Raw genomic sequence first — 12,583 nt, 5'->3', positions numbered from 1 at the left:
GGTCATTATATTTCAATTTGCTGGGTGGTTCACAGTAGAACAGATCGGCCAATGGGTCATTATGATTAAAATCGCTCATGTAAACACTTTATAATTAAAGCAGCAGTATAGCAGCAGTCGATGTAAGAAGAAGAATATAAATATATATTAAGAGTCAGGGCCGTACAGTGACAAAATTGACAGTGCTGATTATTTTGCTGAATGATTTAATCACGATTATTAATTATGATTATTGATGACTAGGCTGGTGCCAGTTGCGCATCGGCCTCCTCAGGAACGATGCAAGTCAGGAACGCATCGGAATACCCGTTGTACCCGTCTGTCTGTCCCTGTCCCTTTGATGCCCATATATGGAGATCTCTGTATCTGAATGTCTACCTGCCATTGTCCCTTTTACGCCCAGATATAGAGTTTTGTGTCAGGTGTCAGCCATGCCCAAATATGTCCAGTCCAGACTATGACGTCAATACTATGATGTCATATTGATCATAAGGATCATAAGTCCCATAGCTATGGCGGGGCTAGCTGATGCAGAGCTAACAGAGGAGGGTTTGCATAGTGGGTGGGAAAGTGATTTATGGGACGGACATTTGGAAAGTTGGACAGTAGAACAATATTGTTGGGTCACAGAGACAATTCAGAGATAACAAAAACTAGAATGTAATAAGTATATACTTCTACTCCAAAGTGTGTACAAATGACATGGTTCCATTTATCCTCTCGCTTCTCATGGAATACTACAAAAATGTGTGCGCACGAAGAAAAAAAATTCAACCGCCACACCTAGGTGATGTGAAAATAAAGCTGATAAAGTCTGAATTAACTGCCAAGTTTCGCGATTACATAATAATTATGTAATGTGAAACCTAAAATCACAACTTTAGATTACTTTTTTTTGTGTGTGCACCCATAACCAGAAATATACAGTATGTAGACTATTTCCTGATTGTAGAGTCCCATCAAATAAATCCACATCTAAAGTACTAGCAGGTCTAAACACAAATTTGAAATAGTAGCTGAACCCTGAAGTAAACAAGTAGGCTATAGTAGAATTGAGAAATAGAGACATTGTGAGGACCAGTGTGTGTGTGTGCGTGTGCGTGTGCGTGTGTGTGTGTGTGTGTGTGTGTGTGTGTGTGTGTGTGTGTGTGCGTGCGTGTCAGTGTTGATTTTGACAGCATATTTTGATTTAGTTTTAGTCATACTCTTTTGAATAAAATTCCATTTAATTTCAGTCATATTTTAGTCATCAGAAATGTTTTACTGTTAGTCTAGTTTTAGTTGACTAAATATCATAAGATTTTAGTCGACTAAATCTACAGTTGATTTAGTCGACTAAAATGTATTTTGGCGGTGCCTTGATGGCGTCTTAAAGGCTGATTTTACACTTGGGCTGAAAATAGCCAATCTACAAGCTCACAACGCGTCGCGCTGCGACGCGTTGTGAGCTTGTAGATCTGCTATTTTCAGAGCGCAACACCCGAGCGCCTTTTAGTTCTACTGGATCTCTTCTCCACTCGTCCCTCACTAACATTTTAGTCTAGTTATTATTTGTTGACGAAATTGTCAATATATTTAGTCATAGTTTTAGTCATCATAGCTTAGTTTTCTTTTTATTAAGTTTTCGTCAGTGAAAAAAGGTAGTTGACTAACATTTTTCGGCATAGTTTTAGTCGTCGAAATCAACACTGGTGCGTGTGTGTGTGTGTGTGTGTGTGTGTGTGTGTGTGTGTGTGTGTGTTTGGGGGGAGGTCCATACCTGTGCCGAGGAAGAGGACTTGGTAGTTTCCGTCTGCGGCCATGACCTGGTCCACGGCCACGGTGGTGTATTTGTAGTCGGCGTTAGTGCGGACCACCAGGGGTCTCCTGCCCATGGGGTAGATGGGGTTGAACATCACCGGATGGTTCCTCACGAACGTCACCACGTCGTCCGGGAACTCCTTGGTCGTGTGGATGTCTGGGGTGAACGCTCCACCGGGACACTGGGGAAAGACAGTCACAGACTTTATCCTGATATAGGGTTAAGATAGGATTTAAACGATCATATCGCTGCTGTGGGGCAGAAACCTTCCAATGGATCCAATGTAGTTATTATTTAAATCACAAGCTCTTTTTAACACTTTTCATTGGTTATACACGTTTATAAAACCAATACACACTTAACCCATTCAAACCGGGAAATAATCCGTGTCATTTTAAGATTTCTTTGGGCTATTCAAAAAAAAGCAGATCTACAATTTTTCTAAAAAACTATCTTGAAAATGTGTGCAAATTAGGGGTGTGCCGATATATCGTCCCGCGATATGTCGCGCTACTTTTTTGTGACGATATGTATCGTTTTGGGGGAAAAAAATATCGTTTTGAAAAAAAATAAACCCTTTTTTTTTTTTTTTTTACAATAATGCAAACAGCCCCGAGGTGAAAAGGGTGACAACATGTTTTTTTTTTTGGGGTCAGGTGTCACACTATTGCCCTATTTGGATTCAAAACGGCTATTGTAGCTGAAAAGCTACAAGTTTGCATGTCTGAATAATGCAAAAACAGAATTATTTGTTTGCATTTTTACTTTTTTTTCTCCCCCCTATATATTTTCATAATAAAAAAGTGCGTATCGTATCGTATCGAAATCGTATCGAAGTTGTGAGCCCAATATCGTATCGTTTCGTGAAATTAGGCACACCCCTAGTGCAAATCTTTGAATATGTTTTTAACTCAAATCTTTGCTTCTGGGGGTCCCTGTAACAAAATATTTTCAGATGGGGGTCCGTGACCAAATACATATCATTTTGGGAGGTCCTAGACATGAAAAAGTTTAAGAACCACTGATATATAGCAACATAAGTAAAAAAAAAAAAATGATTTAGAAGACATTTGTAGAATCCCCAGAAGCAATAAGATTTGAGTTACAAATGTTAACTTTAAAAAATATATATATATTGAAAGATTTTCACAATAATTAAGAAATAGCAGATCTACAAGCTCATAGCGCGACACCAAGTGCCGCGCTATGAGCTTGTATATCTGCTATTTTTGAATAGCCAAAGGAAGCTAAAAATGACACACAGATGTGTTCCCGGTCTTAAAGGACGTTATAAAATGGCTTTTTCGCTAACAGATTTGGTATAGAGGGGGGAAAAAAGGAGGGGGCCTAGTATAGATCCCTGGGGGAGTCCAGTAAATGAAGTATAGGATGTAAGTGCTATAATGTCATTACATGCATGATGACCCTGAAGTGAACTCACCGTTCCGGGCCTGGGATAAGGGATACGGCCCTGGAAGGCTGCCCACTGGAAGTTGGGCCCCTCTCTGTGAGCGAAGGGCCCGTTAAAGACGGTCAGGATCTCAGCCATGTTGTACACACACACTGCTGATCCTTTAAAGACGGAGCTGAGGACATGAGACACACACACACACACACACACAAAATGTCAGGTTTCCGTACTTATGGGGACATGTTGAGAATAAGAGGGAGCAGCTAAGTGGTGGCCTCCTAAAGTACTGCTACTGTACGTGTTGTCCTCATAATGTGGGTAGCTAAACAGATAAAAACACACAGCGGGCCAGAATCTGTATCTCCCCCCTGCCCTATTTTTTCCGTGGACCGAGGACGCCGGATTAGACCCGGGGGCGAGGGTGTTTTAGGACGACGGTTCTTCTTCTATTCCATTTCTGAATGGAGAGAGGTGCGCGTCTCTGCGCGATGGAGAGAAGGACAGACGATGTTTCCTTTTTGCTTGATATTGTTTGATGGGCGAAAAAAACAATCATGACTGATACACATGAAAGAAGAGTAGACCCTTCACGGCTAATAGAGAATTTCGAATTTTAAGAATGGGTTCAGAAAGGAATGAGTACGGCTATAGTTAAATGTGAAGCTCTTTCTGCTATAAATATGCATCCATGCGTTCTGCGCGCCTGTCGGCGGCCAAACCCCGTTTTCAAATGGTCCTCATTTACAATTCGGCCGCAAATGAGGGCCATTTGAAAACAAAGGCGACTTGCTGTGGTTGGCTACAACAGAAGAGGGTGAGGCTGCTAATGTTTTTTTTTCTCCCCTGGCGAATCTTGTCCTGCAGTTTGAGCAGACGGGGCAGGGTTTTTTTTTTTTACTGACCGGGCCGTGGCCCCAAAATTGGCCCTCATGACGCTACGCCTCTGACACACACACACATACCATGATACACACAGGAGAGAACCCAGCATGCACAACATCCCGGACCCCACCCAGCTCAAAACAGCATAGTTCTTGCCGGACCCCGCTGTTTGCTGCGGATACGTCCCGAGCCATACAATCTGGGCGGACCCCGCTGCCACGCTCTAGAGGGGACACTTCGGCCGGGGGTTCCCAGGGAAGTGGGAATCCAATGTGGTTTTGGCTCGGTCATTTAAAACCGCGCCACGTTAGCACATAACAGAGGCTTTTGTTGCCGGGGTACAGGTCACCCCAAAAAAATCAGAGCGGGAGGAAGAAACAGTGTGGAGAGATAGGAATAACAAGAGTGCACTGGGACCTCAAAGACCCGACTGTTTGGTTTGGCTGTTCTTAGAGAGCCAGGCTATAGACTACTGTAGCCTTGATGTGATCCTTGGGTAACAAGTGGATCAGGGGGGCCTGTGGCTGCATCACCCTGGGTTAACCCTGACCAAACCAATTATGTTTCAGAACAGATGGATCAAATGACCGTTCCTAGAAGCCTGCCGTTCAAGCCTATAAAGGCCCGTGATAACCCGGCGTAATGTGCAGATCTGAATCCATTTGGTGTCGAGTTCCTTCATCTGGGTGATGGAGGTTGACATGATATGTAAGAAGTACATTAAAAAAAGATGAAATAGACCTAGTATTGTACTTTTTGATGAGTGCCGTCAGCTTTAACCCATTCAATCCGGCATCTCTGTCATTTTAGATTTCTTTGGCTATTCCAAAATAGCAGATCTACAAGCTCAATCAAATGTCTCATAGCGCTCATAGCGCGGCACCGAGTGCCGCGCTATGAGCGCTATGAGACATTTGATTCTACAAATGTCATCTAAATCCTAACAGTTTAAAAAAAAAAATTAGGTTGCTATAATATCAGTGGTTCTCAAACCTTTTCATGTCAAGGACCACCCAAAATGATATGCATTTGGCCGCGGACCCCCATCTCAAAATATTTTGTTCCAGGGACCCCCAGAAGCAAAGATTTGGGTTAAAAATGTTCGCTTTAAAAAGATATATATATTCAAAGATTTGCACAAAATGTCAAGATTTTTCAAAAATAGCAGATCTACAAGCTCGTAGCGTGGCACTCGGTGCCACGCTATGAGCTTGTAGGTCTGCTATTTTTGAATAGCCAAAGTATAAAATAATAGTTTAAGTGGTTACACAGATGCGTTCCCGGTCTTAATGGGTTAAGATATCACACTCGAGCTAGCTCGAGAGCCAAAAGAGAAATTTGGTGTGTCCACCAGGTACTAAACTAGTGAAAATAGGCGATCAACAAGCTCACAATGCGTCGCGATTTGTGTATTTATGGAATTTCTTAGAATTAGTATAACATTTTAACCACGGCACTAGAGAGTATGATGGAAATCAAAATGTCCCCGGGTTGATTTCAGCTTGGGGACGTTCTTCCCTCTCTCTACACTCACTTTCCTGTCATAATACAGCAGAAATACAGAGAAATAATCACCAGGAGGTAAGGAAGCTCATTAGTCACGGTGCAGTGAAATCCATGTGTGTGCATAATGTTTCTGGGTGTGCTATTTATTTTCTTGGGCGAGCAAATGAGGTGCCTTTGCTCGCCCAAGAAAATAAGTCTTAGAAATCCACAGAAAATAATAGAATCTAAATAAGTGGGATACATAAGTTTGCTGTGAGAAACTCATTAAAAGGGTGCTAGATGGAAAGGAATTATTTTCGTTGACGCCACAGTAAATGGACTCAAATGTATGCCATTATGCATAATATGATACAGTAAGTACACCTGTTATTAATAAGGATCAGGGTTGCATCGCTCATGGGACGGCCTTGCACACCGTGCAGGAACCTATTTGACCAGGAGGAGCACGCGCAGGCACGCACGTAGATTTAAAACGACTTTAAATTCACACCTCAACAAAGTTTACAAAGGCTCCCGACTCACACCAGGTGAATTAACATAGGAATGAGCCATAGATGCATATCAATTGTCCATTGTGTGACCTGTAGTGTAGGTGTTAAGCAACGTGCGCGTCCCGTCATTAAAATACAGTGCAACCACGTTCCAATTCAGCAATGCAACACTGACAAGGATGGAGCACCAACATGAAGGCCATGTGGTGGAGATGCTGTAATTGACAGTATGTCATTGTCACCTGAATATTGTTGCTGTCAGGTGGAAACCTTGCATGTCCAAAACCGTTTCTTTTTTATTATTATAAAAAAACATTTCAAAATAGCGACGAGTGTGACTGTCCACACTGTTATTTGCACGTGATCAGATCGGATTTGTGTATTCAGACATTGTATATATATATATTGTATATATCAGGATTCATTGTCCGAATGTCCAGACTGAGACTTTAGAAATAAGTTTGAATCACATTTCAAACCACCTAGGTATGGGGTTCAAATCTTCAGCGCAAAAATCCATTAGGCTTATTTCTTTTTTTTGCTGTTTTTTCTCTTGTACATATTTCTTATTTTTCATACCAGTAACCTGTAAGCTGATTGTATGACGTTCTGTATAGTAGTGTGTATATCTGTCTGTCATCATGATTTGTGCGCGTGGGGATCTAATTTTAAACAAGCTTAGTGCTTTATGAGCCTTCCAGTTTAGTAGACCTTGTATTGTGAACCTGTACTTCCATGTACTGTTTTTCTCATGTCTTACTAAATAAAGTACATCATATCAATCAGACTTAATAAAACCAGTATGATATCAATCTGGATAGGCCTTCGTCTGTCAGTCTGAACATAGCCTTATAGTGCCTGGCACATCCACATACTGCCGCTGATATATAACACTTAAAAATGTGCACGAACACCAGAGGCTATACAGGAATGTTGCGGTTTGCCCCTCGGCATCATGGGGTCTTACCTTGTGGATGTGAAGACGCCATACACCAACAGGCCCTTGGGCTGATCGGTTTCCAGCAAAAACACACTCTCTGGATGGGAAAACATATGCACACTTTAATGAATACACACAGACACTCACACGCACGCGAGCATACACACACACACACACACACACACACACGCACGCCATGCTCTTGTTTTAACCCATTGAGACCGGGAACGCATCTTAGCCAATTTTTTGATTTCTTTGGCTATTCAAAAATAGCAGATATACAAGCTCATAGCGCGGCACCGAGTGCCGCACTATGAGCTTGTAGATCTGCTATCAGAAAAATCGTGAAAATGTGTGCAAATCTTTGAATATATATATCTTTAAAGCAATTTTTTTTACTCAAATCTTTGCTTCTGGGGGGTCCCTGGAACAACATATTTTGAGATGGGGGTCCGCGGCCAAATACATATAATTTTGGGGGTCCTTGACATGAAACAGTGTGAGAACCACTGATTAATAGCAACAAGTTTTTTCAAAAAACTGTTAGGATTTAGAAGACATTTGCAGAATCCCCAGAAGCAAAGATTTTAGTTAAAAATGTTCGCTTTGAAAAATATATATTCAAAGATTTGCAAAACAAATCATGAATTTTCAAAAAAAAATGCAGATCTACAAGCTTGTAGCGCGGGCACTCGGTGCCGCGCTATGAGCTTGTATATCTGCTATTTTTGAATAGCCAAAGTGTAAAATGCTTTTTATAGCTCAAATCTAAAAATGACACACAGATGCTGCGTTCCCGGTTTAAATGGGTTAATGAATGACTATTCATTAAGCGCCTGGAGTGGAGACAACAGGCGAAGAAGTGACGGATGTAGGAATTAATAAATGTCCTTGTTGACAGGCCCAGTCTGCTGAGCAGAATGGAAAACAGTGAATAAAAAGCTGCTCGATGATGGTTTTCTTTCAACAAGATAGAGGTTAACCCTTTCAGACTGGGAGAGAATCTGTGTATTTTTTTTGGGTTTCTTTGGGCTATTCAAATGAGCTTGTAGATCTGCTATTTTTTTTTAAATCTTGATTTTTTTTGCAAATCTTTGAATATATATATTCTTCAAAGCAAACATTTGTAACTAAAATCTTTGCTTCTGGGGGGATTCTACAAATGTCTTATAAACAGTTTTTAAAAAATATATATGTAGCTATAATCACTGGTTCTCAAACTTTTTCATGTCAAGGACCCCCAAATTATATGAATTTTGGCCGCGGACCCCCATCTCAAAATATTTAGTTCCAGGGACCCCCCCAGAAGTTGTAATAAAGTTAAAAATGTTCGCTATGGAAAAATAGATATTCAAAGATTTGCACACATTTTCACGATCTTTCAAAAAAAATAGCAGATCTACAAGCTCATAGCGCGGCACTCGTGCCGTGCTATGAGCTTGTATATCTGCTATTTTTGAATAGCCTAACGGAATCTAAAAATGACACACAGATGCGTTCCCGGTCTTAATGGGTTAAGAAAATCCCTGGGAAAATCCATGCATAAACCAATAGGAACTGACCAACAATAACACAGAAAGTGTTATGAAAAAATGTCAGTGAAAGACGGTCTCGTTCCAAATTAAACAGGGTAACCTTCCGAGGAGGAACTGATCGCTACCGTTGGATGAAAACCCAAGATGTTCAAAAAAGCAAGCTGCCGGGGCCTGAATAAAAACGATTCCTAGTTTCTTTTGTTTCCAGTCCATGGACTCTGACAGAACAGAGCATGTTTTTGAACAGATTACATGGTTTTGAGGGCCTTGAAAATCACTCATAACATGTGTGACGTGTTCTAAGGGAACACATGCTGTACTAGAGCAGTGGTTCCCATGAACTTTATAGCTCGAGAACCAAAGGAGAAATTAAGACGTTGGCCCGGGACCCAAACTAGTGAAAACAGCAGATCTACAAGCTTGTAGATCTGCTATTTTCACTACTTCTAAAATAATATATATATATATATATATTCAAGGGAATTGTGTGATTTTATTTATGAAATACTTTTGAAAAATGTTTTTAATTGATGAAAAGTTGTGATTTTTAGACTTTTTTTAATCTTTTGAAATAAGATAATAATTTTCTTTAATTTATTTATTCGCGACCCATACAAATTGGTCCGCGACCCAAACATGGGTCCAAACCCACTTTTTGGGAAACAGTGTACTGTAACTAGAGCAGGGGTCTTCACCAAGGACCCCTCTATATTGTATAAAATTGTGTTCCAGATTCAACTTTTTTTGTTTACGTGGTCTGCTCTTTTTTCCCTCTACACCGATAGCTCTTTGCCAAAAATAGCCGATCTACAAGCTCACAACGCCTCGCGCTGCGAGGCGTTGTCAGCTTGTAGATCTGCTATTTTTGGCTAAAGTTCTCCTCAGAAAAGGGATGCTAGGGTTCAAGTGGTTAACGCAAAAACAAAATCATATCACACAAAGATTTGGCGGACCCCCTGTAGTAACTCTGAGGACCCCCTGTTGAAGACCCCTGTACTAGAGAGTACAGGATATGTTGCCCTCTTTACCACTCACCCAGCTCATCAAAGTGGGTCTCGGTGCCGTCCTCTTCCAGGACAGAACACACCATCCTAGCCTTTAGGAAGGTGGTCCACTTGTTCACCAGGCTCCGCTGGCCCCCGATGTCGCTCTGCAGAGCAACGGACAAAATACCTGCTGTTATCATGTTGCCTCAGGGCATGCATCAAGCACCACACGTTCCTATCATATAGTTACTCGCTCTGACCAGGAAAACTAATATTGCGTGTTTTGAAGGTTCTGGACAGGACTAAGTTTTAATATCTTAACCCAATAAGACCTGAGGCCGATTCTACTAACACATTCTAAATCAGTAGTTCTGAAACTATTTCGTAATTCAAAATTATTCAACACTTTTCAAAGATTTTCAAGATTTTTCTAAATGTTTTCAAAATAGCAGACGTACAATCAAATAAAGATATACCGTACAGGCTTGTGCCGCGCTGCGAGCTTGTATATCTTCTATTTTTTTAATAGACAACTTGTATATCTTCTATTTTGTAATAGACAACTTGTATATCTTCTATTTTTTAATAGCCAACGCTAACCCTGACACAGATGCTTTCCCGGTTTTAATGGGTTAAAAAAAGCTACAATTAAATACTGCTTATCCATTAAATACTATTATAACAATACACAGTCCACTAATTATATATAATATATTGTTTTATGTATCATAATAAAAGATATCATTCAGTATCATATCATAAAACATATATCAAATCACATCCTTCATATTCTGTATCATATTCTTTATCATATGATATTTATCATATCATACAATATACTGTGTATCATATCCAAAAATATACGTGTATATCATATCATTCATAGACACTTACTGGACACACTCTGGCCACCATGGTGTGGATGTTTTTAGTGTTTCCACTGTTATCTGTGAGCCTCTCGCGGAAGAAGAAATACAGTTTGGTATCATTAGGGTCCGTTCCATCTGGTATCAGCTGGGCATCAATGAAGATCGGCTCTACAAGAAAGCACATCGTAAGCAGTGTTGCCAAATTTTGCGAGAGGAATAAGCAACAGCAGTAGGTCTATGAAAACAAGCCCAAAAGAAGCGACTAGGCCACATGAGCATCGGATATTTGAAAACAGCTGATCTACACGCTTATAACACGCGCCCAAAAAATCTTGAACATTTTAACAAGCGACTTAACAGGACAAACAAGCAACCAAAGTCGCTTATAGTAAGCACACACGGCAACACTGATTGTAAGTGGCACAGCTACACTATTCTACAGTATATGCATTCAATTGGGTAATGTCTTCCAGTATTCAGTAATACAAATCTATTTGAACAAATGTCCTTGATCAGGACCATAATATGAATGCATGCTCACCACTCAGCCACTTGGAGTTGTGCTGGTCTGTCCGCACTGCGTTCCTCTTTGTCAGGCTCCTGAAGATGGCAGCATCTGTCCCCATGAAGTCAATGTACATCCCCGAGAACAGCTCCTGGTCTGGACACACACACACACACACACACACACACACACACACACACACACACACACACACACACACACACACACACACACACACACACACACACACACACACACACACACACACACACACACACACACACACACACACACACACACACACACACACACACACACACACACACACACACACTGAAGAAATGATCTTGCAATCATAAAGGCTGTGACAAAAAACTATCTATTTCTCTTAACAGCCAATTACGTACCGTGCCATTTCCCTCTGTTTAATATATGTCACCATATATAACAGAAGTGTATATTTTAAATGCAGCAGCCTAATTTTCCATTGATTAATACCCCTGAGACTATTTAAACAAGGGAAATGGCAAGAGTAAATTCTGACAGCGTTAACAGTGGATTTACAGCCCCCGTTGTTTGACTGCTAATAACCCGACTTTGCACTCTGCACCGCCACGCCATGCCTTTTATCATTCCATTACTAGCTCCCTCCATCATATCATTAGCACCAGGGCCATGTGTTTCGGAAGATGCGGGGAATGTAGGGGTATTGGGGGGCGCGGGGGGAAGGGGGGGGGGGGGTATGTGGCCAGCGTCCAAGCCCCAGCCTGCTCTAAGGGGAGCATGTGTCGACAGCACCCAGACAGCCTCGGAGGGTCACAGGGGAGGATGGGGCGATACAATGCAAATAGAGCCTTTTTTTATCAGAGCCAGACACTGGCTGGGATTGTCCTCTGTCTGAGTCAGAGAGAGAGGCTTGGGAGTGCTGCATCATCACTTCCACAGCACTGACATTGACCCGAGCTCTATTTGGCAGGCAAGAGGCACAGGACCCCTCCGACCCCCCCCCCCCCGTCCCCCTCCCCCCGTCCCACACGCGCCCTAGTAACTTTTCATCCCGAGCCGGCTGATTGGCCGTCCGCTGCTGGCTACTGACATAACGGTGCTCGGATGTCAGAAAGGCGAGATGTGTGCGTGCGACGTGACGCCTCGGGCGGCGTCAACAGCCACCCGACACCCTGTTGACCGGCCGCAGATCAAAGGACAACAGGGAGAGTGTGTAGCCTGACCTGTGAGGTCAGAGATAAGGAGGTTGCACTGTGTCTCTGTGTCGTTGCTGTGCGGCAGAAACCAGCTAACTCCATTTTGACGCTTTTTTTTTTTTTTTTGTGGGGCCATTGAACACCCTTTACGTCTGTGTGTTGGTAAAAAAAAATATTGAACCAATGAAAAGCATTAAAAAGCGCCTCTGACAAAACCAGCTAACTCCATTAGATCCTCAAACTTTCTGCTAAACCAGCGAAGTCCACCGGAGTTAGCTGGTTTTGCTGACTCCAGGCTCCACCCCCTTTTGACCTCCAACCTCTGTAGATCTGCTATTTAACATTTTAGCACTTTTACTTTTGGTACTTTAAGTACATTTTAATACCAAAACTTTTGTAGTTTTCCTCAAGTAAATTTTTAATTCCGGATTATTACTTATCTATGATGAGCAAAA

At 41.7% G+C, this 12,583-nt stretch overlaps 1 protein-coding gene across 1 annotated transcript in view; it reads right to left on the bottom strand.

The window, feature by feature from the left end:
- Positions 1-12,583, bottom strand: part of sema3c (sema domain, immunoglobulin domain (Ig), short basic domain, secreted, (semaphorin) 3C) — a 60,330-nt gene that overhangs the window by 11,661 nt on the left and 36,086 nt on the right. The window contains exons 7-12 of the mRNA XM_080420928.1: positions 10,963-11,082; positions 10,447-10,589; positions 9,602-9,716; positions 7,059-7,128; positions 3,243-3,387; positions 1,760-1,982 (exon numbers count right to left, since the gene is read on the bottom strand). Of these exons, the coding sequence (XP_080277054.1) occupies positions 1,760-1,982; positions 3,243-3,387; positions 7,059-7,128; positions 9,602-9,716; positions 10,447-10,589; positions 10,963-11,082 (816 nt within the window). The remainder of the gene's footprint in view (positions 1-1,759; positions 1,983-3,242; positions 3,388-7,058; positions 7,129-9,601; positions 9,717-10,446; positions 10,590-10,962; positions 11,083-12,583) is intronic.

This window comes from Gymnoscopelus braueri (genome assembly GCF_963280865.1).
Source record: "Gymnoscopelus braueri genome assembly, chromosome: 23".
NCBI classification, from domain to species: Eukaryota; Metazoa; Chordata; class Actinopteri; order Myctophiformes; family Myctophidae; genus Gymnoscopelus; species Gymnoscopelus braueri.
This window is presented reverse-complemented; position numbering and strand designations above follow the sequence as displayed.